Genomic DNA, 17,160 nt, shown 5'->3' with positions numbered 1-17,160 from the left:
AGGTGACTTGTTTCTAGCTGATCTCTCTACAGGGTGACTTGTTTCTAGCTGAACTCTCTACAGGTGATTTGTTTGTAGCTGAACTCTCTACATGGTGGTTTCGTTGTAGCTGAACTCTCTACAAGGTAACTTCTTCTAGCTGATCTTTTTCACTGCATATTTGTTTGTAGCTGAGTTCTCTACAGGGTGATTTGTTTGCAGCTGAACTCTCTACATGGGAGTTTCATTGTAGCTGAACTCTCTACAATGTGACTTCTTCTAGCTGAACACTCTACAGGGTGACTTGTTTCTAGCTGAACTCTCTACAGGTGATTTGTTTGCAGCTGAACTCTCTACATGGTGGTTTCTTTGTAGCTGAACTCTCTACAAGGTAACTTCTTCTAGCCGATCTTTCTACAAGGTGATTGAGTTTTTTGCAGCTGAACTCTTTACATGGTGGTTGCTTTGTAGCTGAACTCTCTAAAAGGTGACTTCTTCTAGCTGAACTCTCTACAGGATGATTTGTTTGCAGCTGGATTCTCTACGTGGTAGTTTCTTTGTAGCTGAACTCTCTACAATGTGACTTCTTCTAGCTGAACTCTCTACAGGGTGACTTGTTTTTAGCTGATCTCTCTACAGGGTGACTTGTTTCTAGCTGAACTCTCTACAGGTGATTTGTTTGCAGCTGAACTCTCTACATGGTGGTTTCTTTGTAGCTGAACTCTCTACAAGGTAACTTCTTCTAGCTGATCTTTCTACAGGGTGATTTGTTTGTAGCTGAATTCTCTACAGGGTGATTTATTTGCAGCTTAACTCTCTACAAGGTAACTTCTTCTAGCTGAACTCTCTGCAGAGTGATTGATTTTTTTTGCAGCTGAACTCTCTACATGGTGGTTTCTTTGTAACTTAACTCTCTACAGGGTGATTTGTTTGTAGCTGAACCCTCTACAGGGTGATCTGTTCATAGCTGAACTCCCTATAAGGTAACTTCTTCTAGCTAATCTTTCTACAGGGCGATTTGTTTGTAGCTGAGTTCTCTACAGGGTGATTTGTTTGCAGCTGAACTCTACATGGTAGCTTCTTTGTAGCTCTACAATGTTACTTCTTCTAGCTGAACTCTCTACAAGGTGACTTGTTTCTAGCTGAACTCTCTACAGGTAATTTGTTTGCAGCTGAACTCTCTACATGATTGTTTCTTTGTAGCTGAACTCTCTACAAGGTAATTTCTTCTAGCTGATCTCTCTACAGGCCGATTTGTTTGTAGCTGAACTCTCTACATGATGGTTTCTTTGTAGCTGAACTCTCTACAAGGTGATTTCTTCTATAGCTGATCTTTCTACAGGGTGATTTGTTTGTAGTTAAACTCTCTACACGATAGATTCTTTGTAGCTGAACTCTCTACAGGGTGATTTCTTCTATAGCTGATCTTTCTACAGGGTGATTTGTTTGTACCTGAACTATCTACATGATGGTTTCTTTGTAGCTGAACTCTCTACAAGGTAACTTCTTCTAGCTGATCTCTCTAAAGGACAATTTGTTTGTACCTGAACTCTCACATGATTGTTTCTTTGAAGCTGAACTCTCTACGAGGTGATTTCTTCTAGCTGATCTTTCTACAGGGTGATTTGTTTGTAGCAGAACTCTCTACAAGGAAACTTCTTCTAGCTGATCTCTCTACAGGAAGATTTGTTCGTAGCTGAACTCTCTATACATGATTTGTTTGCGGCTGAATTCTCTACATGATGGTTTCTTTGTAGCTGAACTCTCTACAAGGTAACTTCTTCTAGCTGATCTCTTTACAGGGTGAATTGTTTGTAGCAGAACGATCTACAAGGTAACTTCTTCTTACTTATCTCTCTACAGGGTGATTTGTTTGTAGCTGAACTTTTTACAAGGAAACCTCTTTTAACTGAGCTCTGTACAGGGTGAATTGTTTGTAGCTGAACTATCTACAAGGTAACTTCTTCTAGCTGATCTCTCTACAGGATGATTTGTTTGTAGCTGAACTATCTACAAGGTAACTTCTTCTAGCTGATCTCTCTACAGGGTGATTTGTTTGTAGCTGAATTCTGTATAGGTGATTTGTTTGCAGCTGAGCTCTTTACAGAATGGTTTCTTTGTAGCTGAACTCTCTACAAGGTAACTTCTTCTAGCTGATCTTTCTACAGGGTGATTTGTTTGTAGCTGAATTCTCTACAGGGTGATTTATTTGCAGCTTAACTCTCTACAAGGTGACTTCTTCTAGCTGAACTCTCTGCAGAGTGATTGATTTTTTTTGCAGCTGAACTCTCTACATGGTGGTTTCTTTGTAACTTAACTCTCTACAGGGTGATTTGTTTGTAGCTGAACCCTCTACAGGGTGATCTGTTCATAGCTGAACTCCCTATAAGGTAACTTCTTCTAGCTAATCTTTCTACAGGGCGATTTGTTTGTAGCTGAGTTCTCTACAGGGTGATTTGTTTGCAGCTGAACTCTACATGGTAGCTTCTTTGTAGCTCTACAATGTTACTTCTTCTAGCTGAACTCTCTACAAGGTGACTTGTTTCTAGCTGAACTCTCTACAGGTAATTTGTTTGCAGCTGAACTCTCTACATGATTGTTTCTTTGTAGCTGAACTCTCTACAAGGTAATTTCTTCTAGCTGATCTCTCTACAGGCCGATTTGTTTGTAGCTGAACTCTCTACATGATGGTTTCTTTGTAGCTGAACTCTCTACAAGGTGATTTCTTCTATAGCTGATCTTTCTACAGGGTGATTTGTTTGTAGCTGAATTCTCTACAGGGTGATTTATTTGCAGCTTAACTCTCTACAAGGTGACTTCTTCTAGCTGAACTCTCTGCAGAGTGATTGATTTTTTTTGCAGCTGAACTCTCTACATGGTGGTTTCTTTGTAACTTAACTCTCTACAGGGTGATTTGTTTGTAGCTGAACCCTCTACAGGGTGATCTGTTCATAGCTGAACTCCCTATAAGGTAACTTCTTCTAGCTAATCTTTCTACAGGGCGATTTGTTTGTAGCTGAGTTCTCTACAGGGTGATTTGTTTGCAGCTGAACTCTACATGGTAGCTTCTTTGTAGCTCTACAATGTTACTTCTTCTAGCTGAACTCTCTACAAGGTGACTTGTTTCTAGCTGAACTCTCTACAGGTAATTTGTTTGCAGCTGAACTCTCTACATGATTGTTTCTTTGTAGCTGAACTCTCTACAAGGTAATTTCTTCTAGCTGATCTCTCTACAGGCCGATTTGTTTGTAGCTGAACTCTCTACATGATGGTTTCTTTGTAGCTGAACTCTCTACAAGGTGATTTCTTCTATAGCTGATCTTTCTACAGGGTGATTTGTTTGTAGTTAAACTCTCTACACGATAGATTCTTTGTAGCTGAACTCTCTACAGGGTGATTTCTTCTATAGCTGATCTTTCTACAGGGTGATTTGTTTGTACCTGAACTATCTACATGATGGTTTCTTTGTAGCTGAACTCTCTACAAGGTAACTTCTTCTAGCTGATCTCTCTAAAGGACAATTTGTTTGTACCTGAACTCTCACATGATTGTTTCTTTGAAGCTGAACTCTCTACGAGGTGATTTCTTCTAGCTGATCTTTCTACAGGGTGATTTGTTTGTAGCAGAACTCTCTACAAGGAAACTTCTTCTAGCTGATCTCTCTACAGGAAGATTTGTTCGTAGCTGAACTCTCTATACATGATTTGTTTGCGGCTGAATTCTCTACATGATGGTTTCTTTGTAGCTGAACTCTCTACAAGGTAACTTCTTCTAGCTGATCTCTTTACAGGGTGAATTGTTTGTAGCAGAACGATCTACAAGGTAACTTCTTCTTACTTATCTCTCTACAGGGTGATTTGTTTGTAGCTGAACTTTTTACAAGGAAACCTCTTTTAACTGAGCTCTGTACAGGGTGAATTGTTTGTAGCTGAACTATCTACATGGTAACTTCTTCTAGCTGATCTCTCTACAGGATGATTTGTTTGTAGCTGAACTATCTACAAGGTAACTTCTTCTAGCTGATCTCTCTACAGGGTGATTTGTTTGTAGCTGAATTCTGTATAGGTGATTTGTTTGCAGCTGAGCTCTTTACAGAATGGTTTCTTTGTAGCTGAACTCTCTACAAGGTAACTTCTTCTAGCTGATGTATCTACAGGGTCACTAGTTTGTAGCTGAATTCTCTACATGGTGGTTTCTTTGTAACTGAAGTATCTACAAGGTGACATCTTCTAGCTGATCTTTCAATAGGGTGATTTGTTTGTATCTGAACTCTCTACAAGAAATCTTCTTCTAACTGATGTTTTAACAGGGTGAATTGTTTGTAGCTGAACTCTCTACAGGGTGATTTGTTTGTAGCTGATCTCTATACAGGTTACTTATTTCTAACTGATCTCTTGAATTCTGTTCAGGGTGACTGCTCTATTAGGATGACTGCTCTATTAGAGTATCTCGATCTCGTACTTGCTACACCAAGTTGGATTTCGTGTTATAACTCCGTGGCTTTAAGTCTGATTCTTCTACACCATTGAAGAGCCTTTCTAAGATGATAACTCCATCTGTACAGCGATTTTGAAAGCATTACCCCAAGCGGTTTACCTGGTAGGCGTGGCAAGCATAATAATAATAATAATAATAATAAAATAAAAATATTAAAAATTAGCTAATCTCGATTGCGTAATTGTTACACACTGTTGATTTTTTCGCTGTATCTTCCTGGTTTTTAGCTCGATTTCTTTCAAACCACAAAAGGTTTGAGGTTCAATAGTTAACCTATTCACCCACCGATTTTCAGCTTCTTCCCATACGCGGTTTACCCTGTAGGCGTGACAACATATTGGTGTTATTTTTCGTGCATAATCGCTCATAACTCTTTGTCTGTTTATGGTATTCCAGCCAAAGTTGGTACAGAGATGCGCCTTTATACCCCCCTTCTGTGTGCCAAATTTCAAGGCAATCGGATAACGCGTTCGAGTTTTATAGCAGTTTTTGTAAGTGTGCGACAAGAAAAAGAAAAATAAGAAGAAGAAGAAAAAAAAAACGAAGAAACTCAGCCAATTTTTGAAGTCGCATATCTCGAAAACGCGCGAAGCGATTTCGCTCAAATTTGGAATGTAGAGTGCTGCAGTTGGGGGGCATGTCCACAGCAAAAATCTTCTTGTTTCATCAAGGAAGCACAGAGCTACGGAGGTGCGAAAATTGCGTTTTCTTTCTTCCTGTCAATATACTCACGGGTGTTACGCGCCGGCTTCTTGGGCCGCACGACACACTACCGTGTGTCTTGATAGCAGTATAAATATTTATTTTTGCTAATATCAAGAGTTCATAATATTTGTATGGGGGAGACTCCGTCTACTTTGTTACCGTCTACTTTGTAAGTAACAAAGATTTCACCATTAGTTATCATTGTTTTCCCAATGGCTTCAATACATTTTGACAGGCAACCATAGCATCCAGTTGTGACGTAACTACAATAACGTGCTTTAGAACTTGCATGCAACTGGTCTCTATTCTAAACAATGGCTACCAGCATGATGTGTGTCAAGTAACAGGAAATATAGATGCCATTCTTTGTGGCATCGTAATAAGTGAACAGTTGTTGTTATGACAATTTTTCCTGCCAGTCTAGCTAACTTGTATGAGTGTAGAGGTAATTGAAATTTCAGAACTTGATTAGTATTACATGGATATTTATGAGTACTTATATATTCAAGTATTGTTATTATAAGTGTAAATCAAATTGGTATGGTGATTAACACAGCGAAACTACCAGATATGGGTATTAGAGCAATGTGACTAGGAAAACCAGCTGATTCTAATGCAGTGTTTGAGAACTGCACAAATTTCTATAATTAAAACCTCCTAAAATTTCAATGCTTTGCTATCAAAAGATCCTGAAATTTGGGTATCATTTTACCCATACAGTCAGTACTCTTTACTTCCTTAACATCCTGGAATTTCAGTACTTTTTATCTGTTTGGTCTTGAAATTTCAGTACCTTCTTACTTGTATGGTCTTGAAATTTCAGTACTTTTTATCTGTATGGTCCTGAAATTTCAGTAATTTTAATCTGTATGGTCGTGAAATTTCAGTACCTTCTTACTTGTATGGTCATAAAATTTCAGTACCTTTTTACTGTATGGTCCTGAAATTTCAATACCATTTTATCCATATCCTAACATTTCGGTGCCTTTTATTCCACATGGTCCTGAAATTTCAGTACGATAAGGTTTTGGAATAGTTTTAAACTCAGATTCATACTTTTTATGCTGTTGCTGTTTACCAACATTCAGATTGTGATTGGTGATAAAAGAACTACTTCATCCAAGGCCATGGATCGCCCCTCTAAGAAAGGGAAGCAATCATTAACTACAACCAGAGAAAGTACTGAAGGAGACTCATCAGAAAAGCCATTGGAGCAGTTTACTAAAGGGGACTATGTTCTATTGAAATGCGAGCAGTACAAGGACTGGATACCACAGATTGGGCAGGTTTTAACAATAGATAACACCAAAGTTAAAATTAAATGGATGGATGGCAGTTTTGAAGGCAAATGGTCTCCCTGGAAGTATGGAGGCAGGCAAGTTAGAGTAGAGTTACCTCAAAGATCCATAATCCGATGCATTGAATTCAATGCGAACATGGAGTTACAGGAAACTGACATACCCAAAATTAAAACCGACTATGAGGACATTGAATATGTGTAAATAATATTTGTCACCATTTAGGTAGTTGTATTTAGGAGTGAACTATATGCATGCACGTTTATGTAAAATATGCTTACATGTAAATTTGTAGTCTTATTTTCTAAGCATTTTGAAACTTCGGCTATTTGCAAATATGACTAATAAATGACAATTGTCAAATAAATGGTTGCAAAATGTGTTAGTTCCATGCAATATTTGCTTGTGAAATTACAATAATTTTCAATTATGTTAGAATTTTTCAGAAAATAATGTAAAATGGATTTTCCCATTGTAGTTTGGATCATGTTTTAATTGTTATTGCATGTTTTATATAAAATTACTGTATGTAAGGTTGAAGGAAAGTATTTTTGCCTTCTGAAGTTTTGCATTATGCATACATGTGTATAACTATAAATTGTGACTGAATTTGTGAAAGGTTCCTTTCCACACATTGTACATGCCAGCAAACAAAATGATGTAACACTTGATTCCTTATACTGATTAACTTGCTCTTAGTTTCAAAATTCAGCTAAACACTTTAGCTGCACTCATGGAAAATAAAAAAAGTTATGAAGTAGGGATACATCTTGACCTCGATAACTGACAACCATTTTATCTCGAATATTGATATAATAATGTACTTTTGTAAGCACAGTTTTACATATTTGTTGATGTAAAGTCCTTGTCAAGTCAGAAGTTTTACCTGTTGCTCATTTAATTTGATACCTTTCCAAAAGTTTTTCGTCTGACTGTGGTTGATATACACTAGATTGCAGAGATTTACTATCATCTCGATAGTGAAAATCTTTATCTAATTTACAATAAGTATCTAGATTATCTGTTTATCTAAATTATCTCCCAGCCCTATTATGAAGCTTCAAAGTTCAGAAATGGGTAGAATTTGAGTATGAAAAAGGTACCTTTTTGTAAATCTGATCATAAATGCCAGAAACTTATGGGAGCAATGTTTAGAAAACATAAGAATTTCTGAATATGCCCTAGCTAGCTAGGTTCCAGCCACCTATGTTCTTTCCCAAAAAATTAACTAATTTTTGTTTTCAACATTTCTGGCATACTGTGTGCCATTAATAACTGGATAATAGCTGTTCAGATCAGCAATACAGTGGACACTTGTGAAGGACACTTAGTACCACCTGTCAGTAGTGAAGTAACTATAGATGGTGGTGAGGTTTATCAGAGTCATGATGAGGAAGAGGACAATGATGATGGTAAGCAGGCACATACTGTAGCACAGTTGCTATATTCCATTTGTGAATTTGATTAGCAACTGACAATAATGATAGCAGCACACCTGTGCTACTGGACGCCAATCATAAAGGTATAGCACTATTGCACTTGTACGTATATAGTGAATTCTTGACCATATGTTTTGACCAGGGTGTGCACAAATTTAAGCATGTGCCTTTCTTCAGTAGTACACCCAAAAAATGTGTCATATACATCTTATCTGACCACACCCAACAAATTTGTCTGAATGTCAGACACTTCATTGAAAAACTATAATGTAAATCTAGTAAATTTTTAATATGAGAAATGTTTACCCTATTACGGTATGATGATTATGACAGTGCACAACAATTGTGCACTAATTTTCAAATATCAAACGTGAATTACAATAAGATGCACTATTTATTTAGTATTCAGGTAGACCAAGCATTCAATTCAACTGCAAACCTGTTTGGTATTTAAATCACACAATTTGTTTGCTAGAATTTCAAGATGTAACACTGCCACCTAAACTAAAGAAGAGAGGCAGGCCAAAAGGGGCAGAGAAAACTGTAACTGGGTTACCTAGAAAGAAGAAAAGATTGGACAAGCCTGTGCCATTTTTAAAGAAGTTGCCACTTGACAGGGAAAGAGATGAGCAACTAATGTGACCTGATTTTGTAACACCTACCGTTTTGGCACATACTCATATATGGACTTCTGTAGGCATGTCAATGCCCATGGATTATTATAGAGACCTTATAAAACACTGTTTGCTATATATGTTTTAACATGGTATACAAAATGTAGGTTTTCCAAAATCAGGTCACATAAATTATTATATTATACATTATTGTTGTACTGGATTCTAGTAATTCTACAGTGGTTTGTGGAACCTAGTGATGCAGAGATTGTCCTTGCACGAAAGGGCGTAATTCAGGAAGATGGTGTTGAAATTCTACTGGAACGCATTACAGCATCTTGTTTAGATGACCAAGTCCATTTGGATTCATGCAAGAAATACTTTACTCAGGATGGATGGATGGCTGTACATATAATGTGGTGGAAGCAATAAAGAAGAATCCTGCTTATTACTGTGGCAGCTGTACTCGCCCTATTAATGATGATGAAGACGACTCCATACAATGTGATAGTTGCCTAGTATGGTATCATTTCAAGTGTGTGAATTTAAAGCAGAAGCCAAAGTGTGCAGTGTGGTTTTGTCGTTCATGTTATAGCAACATTCCTACTTAGTGTTAGTTGACCCCATAGCAGTACTGCATACTCCAACACATTGACTCTTTTAGTCTGTGCACATTATTAATTGTTTTACATTTTTTAGCAATTAATCCATACAAGTGTATTACACAACAAAACTACAATTTTGCATATAACAATCCTGCTGAGAAGTGCTTAACTTTGTATCTTTTCTCCTATAAGCTTAAGTACTGTTGTATTAGTCTCTCATTCACGTTCATCTCCAAAAGCAATTTCACTTCATCCTTTTCTGCACTGTTTAACTTTCTTTACCTTGGTAAATGGCTGTACATCTCCTATTAGCAAAAAATGGAATTTCATTATAATTGTTTAATTTAATAGCTGTATTTATCCACAGAAAACTCGTATTTACCATGCAAAGTGGTTTAGAATACACAGCACACTATTTCATAGGCTTTCAAGGCCAGTTTTAACAATATGTTTGTAATTCAATTTACTATACAAAATAAATAATGTGCAGGCAAACCAAAGGTTACAAAAGTATATAGTATCAACAACTCCAATACCATATAGAGGGAACTTTCGACAAATTTGGCCAAATCCGCCATTTACTCATAGCGTCTCAGATTAGCTTCTTTATAGCTAAACATTGCATGAGCTTGAATTTGCCAAAGTTTTTATTTTGCCAAATGCAATTTAACTAAAGTTTACCCCTGCCAAAGTTTCTCTCTATACAGTAGTTTATGCATTAGTGCTGTCATACACAACCAACACAATCAACATCAGTTACAACCTTATTGACATCATGATTGTGATTCATATTGACATGAGACACTGTGAGCTGCTGGCAATCTTCTGTCAAGCAAAGTTTCACTGAAGCTGGGCAGCCTTGCTTGATTGTCCTGCAAAATACAGCAAAGCAGAAACATAAAATAGTATACATGGTATATAAACTATTAGAAATTGCAGTCGGCTATGGGTTGCTGTACTGGGTGAATCATTGGTCGACAGATCACGGGTAGACGGTTCATATGATGAACATATTCCACTGCTCATTGGAGATGTGTAAGTAATGTCAGTGTTGTAATACTCTTGGTATAATAATTAGTTTACTAGTATAATGACAAAACACTGCTCACTTCATTTTAACTTCTCAACTGTACTCACCGTTTCAGATTTACGGATTTAGCTAGCTATGGCGGTCATATTAAACTTATGTATACAGTACATAGTCTATATAGTCCACTATCTGGTGCTGCACAAGTAGCTACATCGTTTTCCATGGATAGGCATGTGTTTGAGGAGTCTGACTCCTGATACAGCCTGAGTAAGTTAACTTGGCAAGCTAGCACTGTTGACAATCTTTATAGAAGCAAATATTCTTAACAGGAAAGCTGATGAATTGACTCACTTCAGCGGTCTGGGCCACGGCACACTCTCCTTCCATGAGAATAAAGCCTAAAGAAGGTAAATTATAGAATGATTGTAGGATTACAGCTGTGGTATGGGCTGGCTGTACCTAATCTCATCCTCTTGACTAAAAATAATGATAAAAAAAAACACTTGTGTTTAAAGCTAGGTAGTGGATCTAATCTGTGATTACGTAGCTAGCTAATCTGTGATTACGTAGCTAGCTAAATCCATAAATCTGAAACGGTGCGTGGACTTTTTAGCGATGAAGGTGCAGCATTTGTCATTATTAGTAAAATAATTACTATATCAAGAGTATTACACAATAATCCAATGAGTAGTAGAATAATATGTTCATCACGTGATCCGTTGATCCACCAAATACAGCAACCCGTCAGCCATTGGCTATTTTCACAATTAAATTTGGTCATGTACCCTCTGGCCAATGCACAAGACACAAAAACTCGGTCAGAGTATAACCAGAGCTCTCAACTCTCACGCATTGAAGCAAAATCTCACTCTCACTCACAACACCTCTAAACTCACGAATTAATTTCTCTGACTCAAAGCATGAATCTCGAACTAAAGCAGCCGTTTCTTAGCATCACGTGATCACTCGTAAGGACAGGTATATCATAGGGTTGTTATGGTTATATTCACATATGTTAGGGTTGCTCAGCCACCAACAATCAACAGAAGCCATGTAAACAGAAGCCATTATTGAACTCATTGCACACACCTTATAGCTAGCTAATTAACTGACTTCACATTATTTTTAAACATGCAATTATTATATACTAAGTCATTTCCATGCTGTATAGTTACTGTTTGCATTCAGGTCATTATCTGTTATAATCAAAACAAAGCCTTGTCATAAATGCAGTCCTGCAGAAGTGGTGTGGCTTAAATCCTCGAAGAAAGTAACATCAGAATATAACAGGGCACACAGCAGCAAACAGTGAATTATATAATAGCTACTGTATATATACATTATGCAATATAATCCCTTACTGTATGTGATTAAAATCTGTTTGATCTTTTGTCCAAAAATGATGAACTATCGATCAAAATTGCACCTAAGAATGTCTTGAGTTGCAAACTTTTCACATACCCTAGAGGCAAAATCCTTTGCATTCAGGAGAGTGATTCACACAATGCAGGTGAGTCTCCTGCCCTCTACATAATCTCACTCATTTTAATACCAATCTCACTCATTTGCACTTATGTTCTCACTGATCATGGACTCACTTTTGTGTTGGTCTAACACCGGATCCTTCACATTTGTGCTTCTTTCCCCCAAGCACACAAGTTAACACAATGCTGTAATACACAAGCTCTTTATTTGCTTTCTCCACTACCTTAGGCGCCCTCTTAGCTGCAGCTGCCAATGTCCTGGAATCCCTGTGGGCAAGCTGAACGAAATTAATTTTTTCAAACTCTCCAACACGATTCTTCAAATCTTTATAGGACGAGAAGGTGTCACCAACTTCGAAGGATACGGCCATAGTTCGTCCAAGAACCAACCAAGACTCTTCTGTTTTAATAGTGCGCCTCAACCTGAACGCAACGTGAGCCCTCACGTGTGCAAACAGGAAGTGCCGGACGAATAGCGCAGAAAGGTGGTGTCCGGCAGCCGGACGAATAGCCACTGCGTTTTAGAAAACCGTGGATATCCGCACAATTTTCAAAATGCCTTTTATTTGTTCTTGGTTTTCTACAGGGACAGAGGAATAGATTAGCTAAGTTTCAGCTTCATAAGTTAAGCAGTGTTGGAAAAACAGCACTATAGACAGCCGGACGAGCAAATAAATTGATATGTACAGAAGCAAGGGGTAGCCAACGCCTTGGGACTCTCGTTCACCTATCTGAGAAATCCAATTATAAATACATGAAATATTTATGGAAATAATTCAGAAATACGTTTTGAAATACTTAAATATTGGGACTCTCGTACAACATGTTGGGTTTTTGCGTGGGCGCTGGCTACCCCTTGTACAGAAGCTATCGAGAAAAGAATCTACAGTCGCTTACATAAGTTACTGATATAACGGCGTACGGAATTGAATCGTGGCTCATTGTGTTTGCCATGAATTTGTGCATCCACCAAGGTATAGGTTTTCCACAGGCATGCTTTTGTGTTCGAGAAGGAATGCAAATTCACTGAAAAAACGATCGTCGGTAAATTCTTTCGTCACCGCAGCGTAAACAAAATTTTTTTAAGCAGCTAAACCTACAGACCTACAAAAACACCGCATGGACCGCCAGCATACACACAGCAAAACCCCCGGACAGGGGCCTTATGAAGAAAGCCTTGCAGACTACTGACCAAACTGCAGGGAGTGGGAGCATGAAACAGAGTTCAACTCCCACAAAGGACTGCCAGAGGCTAAACGTAAACAAGCGTAAACAGCCTAAACAAACATTTGTAACTTTAAAATCCTTTCGTGTATGGAGATGAAACAAAGATGTTTGCACTCCCTATGAACAGGTGAACACGATGATACCCAGGATGTATCCATTGGAGGCTTAATTCACCCACCAAAGAGACGATTAAAAATTGAGTAATTTTTTTCTGGAGTTTACGTTTTTACCCATAATTTTAAATGCGTTTATTACAAAAGTACTATTGTACGTATATCGATGGTTTTCCAAAATTCGGTCAGATATAGACAACTTTATTACATAACATCACTTTTGGTATGGTTGTCTTTCAGTATTATTAGTATTATTATCGATTTTGTCAAAATGACAGGACCGTACAAAAGGACAAGCCTGCAAACATACTCCCCACAATTAAGCATACATACAGTAACATTAAATTCACACAAATACAATAACTAAAAAAAGACAGATAGGTAATAACAGAGCAATGCACAACAGGACAAAAAAAGATAGTCAGTGAACAACTGTATTCTGGAGAGTATATATGTGAGTAATAATGTGACCGAATTTTGGAAAACCATCGATATACGCACAACAGTACTTTTGTAATAAAAAACGCATTTAAAAACTATCAGTAAAAAAACGCAAGCTCCAGAAAAAAATATGCAAGTTTTTATCGCCTCACTGGTGGGCGAACTAAGCCTCCAATGGATACATCCTGGGAATCATCGTGTTCGCCTGTTCATAAGGAGTACAAAAATCTTTGTTTCATCTCCATACACGAAAGGATTTCAAAAGTACAGACGTTTAATTACGTTGCGGTGACAAAAGAATTTACCCACGATCGTTTTTCAGTGAATTTTCCTTCCTTCGCCAACACAGAAGCATGCCTGGGGCAAAAACTATACCTTAGTGGATGCACAAATTCATGGCGAACACAATGAGCTAAGATTCAGTTCCGTACGTCATTGTATCAGTAAGTTATGATGGTTTATGTAAGCGCCTGTAGATTGTTTTCTCGACAGCTTCTGTACATATCAATTTATTTGCTCGTCCAGCTGTCTAGTGCTGTATTTCCAACGCTGCTTAACTTATGAAGCTGAAACTTAGGTAGTCCATTCCTCTGTCCCTGTAGAAAACAAAGAACAAATAAAATGCATTTTGAAAATTGTGCGTATAGACGGGTTGCCTATTTAGGGCGTGTCCCTTGTGTAACGCGAGAAAACGCGACTTTCCGTTTTACGCATGATTACAATGTTGGTCAAGAAGTCAACAAAAAACCCATTTTTTAAAATAGTTTGACAAACGTTTTTGATTCTTCAAAGGTACAAAGTGAGTTAAAATCATCCAGTCTATCATTCTAAGTAGTAGCAAAGTCTTACAAAGAATGTTTTCAGCGAGTTTTATCGCTTTCCAAAAACCCGAGATTGAGAGAAAATCATCTTCTCGTTCAGCCTTCACCTTACACGCTGGATATGTTATAGCTCGAACTTTTCTCTATAACATACTTTCTGTTCTGAAGGCTGGCTAACTCTTGTTTGCTAAAGTTAACCGAAACGTTCATTTTCTCCAATAGCCGTAATACATTTTTGACTTAGCGAACTCGGAAAGTATGTGGAAAATTTACGGTAAAACGATCACGCCTTAAAAAGGCAACCCGTCTATATGCGTATATCGACGGTTTTCTAAAATTAGGTCACATATACTCACACTTGGTCCAGCATTCATCCATTTATTTTGATGCTAAATTTCACCAGTTCACCATTACCTAATTCTCACTATAAATTAGGTAAAGGTAGAAACCCTAGAAAAACACCTATATGTAATACTAGAGGAAATTTCAATTCCAAATTTAGATGTTCTAAATAAACACAGTGGTTAAGCATCCAAAACACATAACTACAAAACAAAAGGCTTTAGTCAATCAGTTGTTGTTTAACAATTAGAAGCATATCATTGTTAACTTTTGTGCTGTTTTGTATCCAGCTACTATGCTGAAAGGATTCTTGTTCTTTGCTGCAGTGGGTGCTATTTTCTCAAGTTATGGTGTGCTTGCTGAAAATGAAAACTCAGCCTCTGCAGCTGCAGAAATATCTGAAACAAGAGGTAGAGGCTGTCAGTTATGTAGAGGCTGTCAGTTATTAAGTTACACTATATTATGTTTCTGAATGCATGTGTATACTTGTTTGTTGTAGCACTGATCCTATTAGCATAACAATGTAGCATTGCCTTTTATAGTATAAATGGCACTGCTGCATTCTTGTGCTAGCTGACCTGTCATTATTCATGTATGGTTCTCCCATACAGGTACCAAACTATCCAAGCTGGTTGAAGTAGCCAACTCAAAAAGCCGCCGTTATATCCCTTCAAGTAAGATGCATTATTTGCTTTATGTAGATTTATAAATACCAGGTGCTGGGGTTTATAAATATATGGTATAATTATGTTAAGAAATACACAAACTATAATTTCTAAATATTTTTAAGTTTGCACGTGTAGCTATCATGTGTTTTGTCGTAGTAATAATTATACTTTCAACCTTGTACTGTATAGGTCATTGCGTAACATCCCTGTATGTTATGGCATTTACATCTAATCTACGACATGGTCATTCTGACCGGGGTCATGGAATTGAATTGCGTGTAAAGGGACGGACATACGCAAGAGATTTGCCAGATCTACCACAGGATGATTATGAAACACAAAAAGGAGATATGTGGGAGCTAAATTTGTATCATTTTTTTAAAATCGGAGGTTGCATCAAAGTAAATGACATACAAGGGATTGCCATATATCAAAGCAGTAATGACGGGTGGAATATTGACTCCATTGTCACATTCTTGGTTGTCAATCGATACTACTGGGAATTGAGCAGTGTTGACTTGGATGTTAATCGTTGGATTGATGGAGATTCCGATTACTCCCACCGACGATTTCCTCTGACTCTTGTTGTCTGAAAAATGCATCTGCATGATTGACTAACTGATTTGTATCTTTGTATTGTCAGTGTGTTTTTTTGCGTACATATGTATATGTTATGCACAGTCCTGCAGAAGAACGGGCTTTTTAACTAAATCATGTAGTATGGTTTAAAAAGTGTCTGCAAACCAGGGGTTCATTATTCTGCAGAACGGAGCGGAACGGAACGGAACAGTTCCGTTACATTATTTTACGGAATGGAACTAATTTTTGATCATGTGCCATAGATATGTTACGGGTAAAGAATATATAATCTATTATAATATGCTTTGACTAAGCTAATTTGGCAGTGCCCAAACCTTTTTGTTAGGGAAGACTGCATCAGTAGAAAACTGCAGCAGACAGCAGCAGCAGCAGCTGCTTTCCAGCAATGCCCTATAAACATAGATACACCAATTGTACATCAGTACACAATTAGCTAAAAATAAAGTATTTAAATAGCCCTTCACATAAGATAAGGATCAGCATAGAATTGGAGAACATAGAATGGGAGAGACATGCAGCTTGTAGAGCTTACCATGATCATAGTTAGCCAGTACTCATGGTCTATATACATGCATGGTATGTGCACCTAGCCATTACCACCCCAGATACATATATATTCTCTCTATTTAAACAGTTCAGTTAAATTTAATGCACATGCTTCTCTGATAGGCAGCAACCTGGCAATATTAATTAAATTGTACAACTAAATTTGTTTGTCACTACATTTAGGAAATTATGATCAATGTTCTTTTGTAATTCAAGACGGCAGTCTTGGGTACGTCTGTAAGGCAGACTTCAGAATGGAACCATGATTCACATATTGTGCAATATCATCTTTGGCTGCTTTGGAGCTATTGGCACCTGGAATATGCCAAAACACTTTCACATCTCCCTTGCACTCATCTTAAGGCCATGATGTTATTTGGGAAAGTAGTAAACTTCTGAGATTCTAGACATCTGATCAAATGTGATTGCATTAAATTCTTTTTAAATACACAAGCATAATTATACTTCTTCTGGCTCATCACTTCCAATATTGGCAACAGTTATCCAGTGATTCCGGTCATCATCGTGGATTATTTGCATAAATCGGCTTGACTCAATTTCAAAATCCATAGGTAAGAACCTTGCACCAGAAGCACTTAACCAAGCCCCATTAGTTATATTTGCTTTGTTTGCATTCAACAAGTTTCAGATTTTCCATCCATCATGCTATGGTTGAGGTTGAGGATTTGTAATGTGTTTAGATATACATCATTCTTTGTGTTGGGTGGCTTCTTCTTTAATTTGCTTGATT

At 37.5% G+C, this 17,160-nt stretch overlaps 1 protein-coding gene and 2 long non-coding RNA genes across 3 annotated transcripts; 2 read left to right on the top strand and 1 right to left on the bottom strand.

Moving 5' to 3' along the window:
- Positions 1-7,118: 7,118 nt before the first annotated feature.
- LOC136250428 (uncharacterized) lies at positions 7,119-8,517 on the top strand. Its single transcript, XR_010698535.1, has 3 exons — positions 7,119-7,891; positions 7,948-8,001; positions 8,394-8,517. It is a non-coding gene; the product is annotated as an uncharacterized lncRNA (long non-coding RNA).
- Positions 8,518-9,205: 688 nt separating this feature from the next.
- On the bottom strand, positions 9,206-13,510 carry LOC136265000 (uncharacterized). The gene is made up of 3 exons (XR_010705337.1): positions 11,766-13,510; positions 9,901-10,009; positions 9,206-9,442 (listed from the first exon to the last, which is right to left on the bottom strand). It is a non-coding gene; the product is annotated as an uncharacterized lncRNA (long non-coding RNA).
- Positions 13,511-14,790: 1,280 nt separating this feature from the next.
- LOC136264989 (uncharacterized) lies at positions 14,791-15,997 on the top strand. Its single transcript, XM_066059756.1, has 3 exons — positions 14,791-15,005; positions 15,207-15,269; positions 15,453-15,997. The coding sequence occupies exons 1-3, from the start codon at positions 14,891-14,893 to the stop codon at positions 15,854-15,856; spliced, it is 582 nt and encodes a 193-aa protein (XP_065915828.1). The 5' UTR covers positions 14,791-14,890; the 3' UTR covers positions 15,857-15,997.
- Positions 15,998-17,160: the final 1,163 nt, after the last annotated feature.

Source organism: Dysidea avara, chromosome 1 (assembly GCF_963678975.1).
Source record: "Dysidea avara chromosome 1, odDysAvar1.4, whole genome shotgun sequence".
Lineage (NCBI taxonomy): Eukaryota > Metazoa > Porifera > Demospongiae > Dictyoceratida > Dysideidae > Dysidea > Dysidea avara.
Note: the sequence above shows the minus strand (reverse complement) of the source record. Positions and strands in the feature narration are given on the sequence as shown.

Bases quoted from the DNA above. Each gene is read 5' to 3' on its own strand.
- LOC136264989 (XM_066059756.1), top strand. From the start codon at position 14,891: ATGCTGAAAGGATTCTTGTTCTTTGCTGCAGTGGGTGCTATTTTCTCA. The intron at 15,006-15,206 runs GTAGAGGCTGTC...TCTCCCATACAG, and splicing joins AGAAATATCTGAAACAAGAG to GTACCAAACTATCCAAGCTG. The intron at 15,270-15,452 runs GTAAGATGCATT...TGTACTGTATAG, and splicing joins CCGCCGTTATATCCCTTCAA to GTCATTGCGTAACATCCCTG.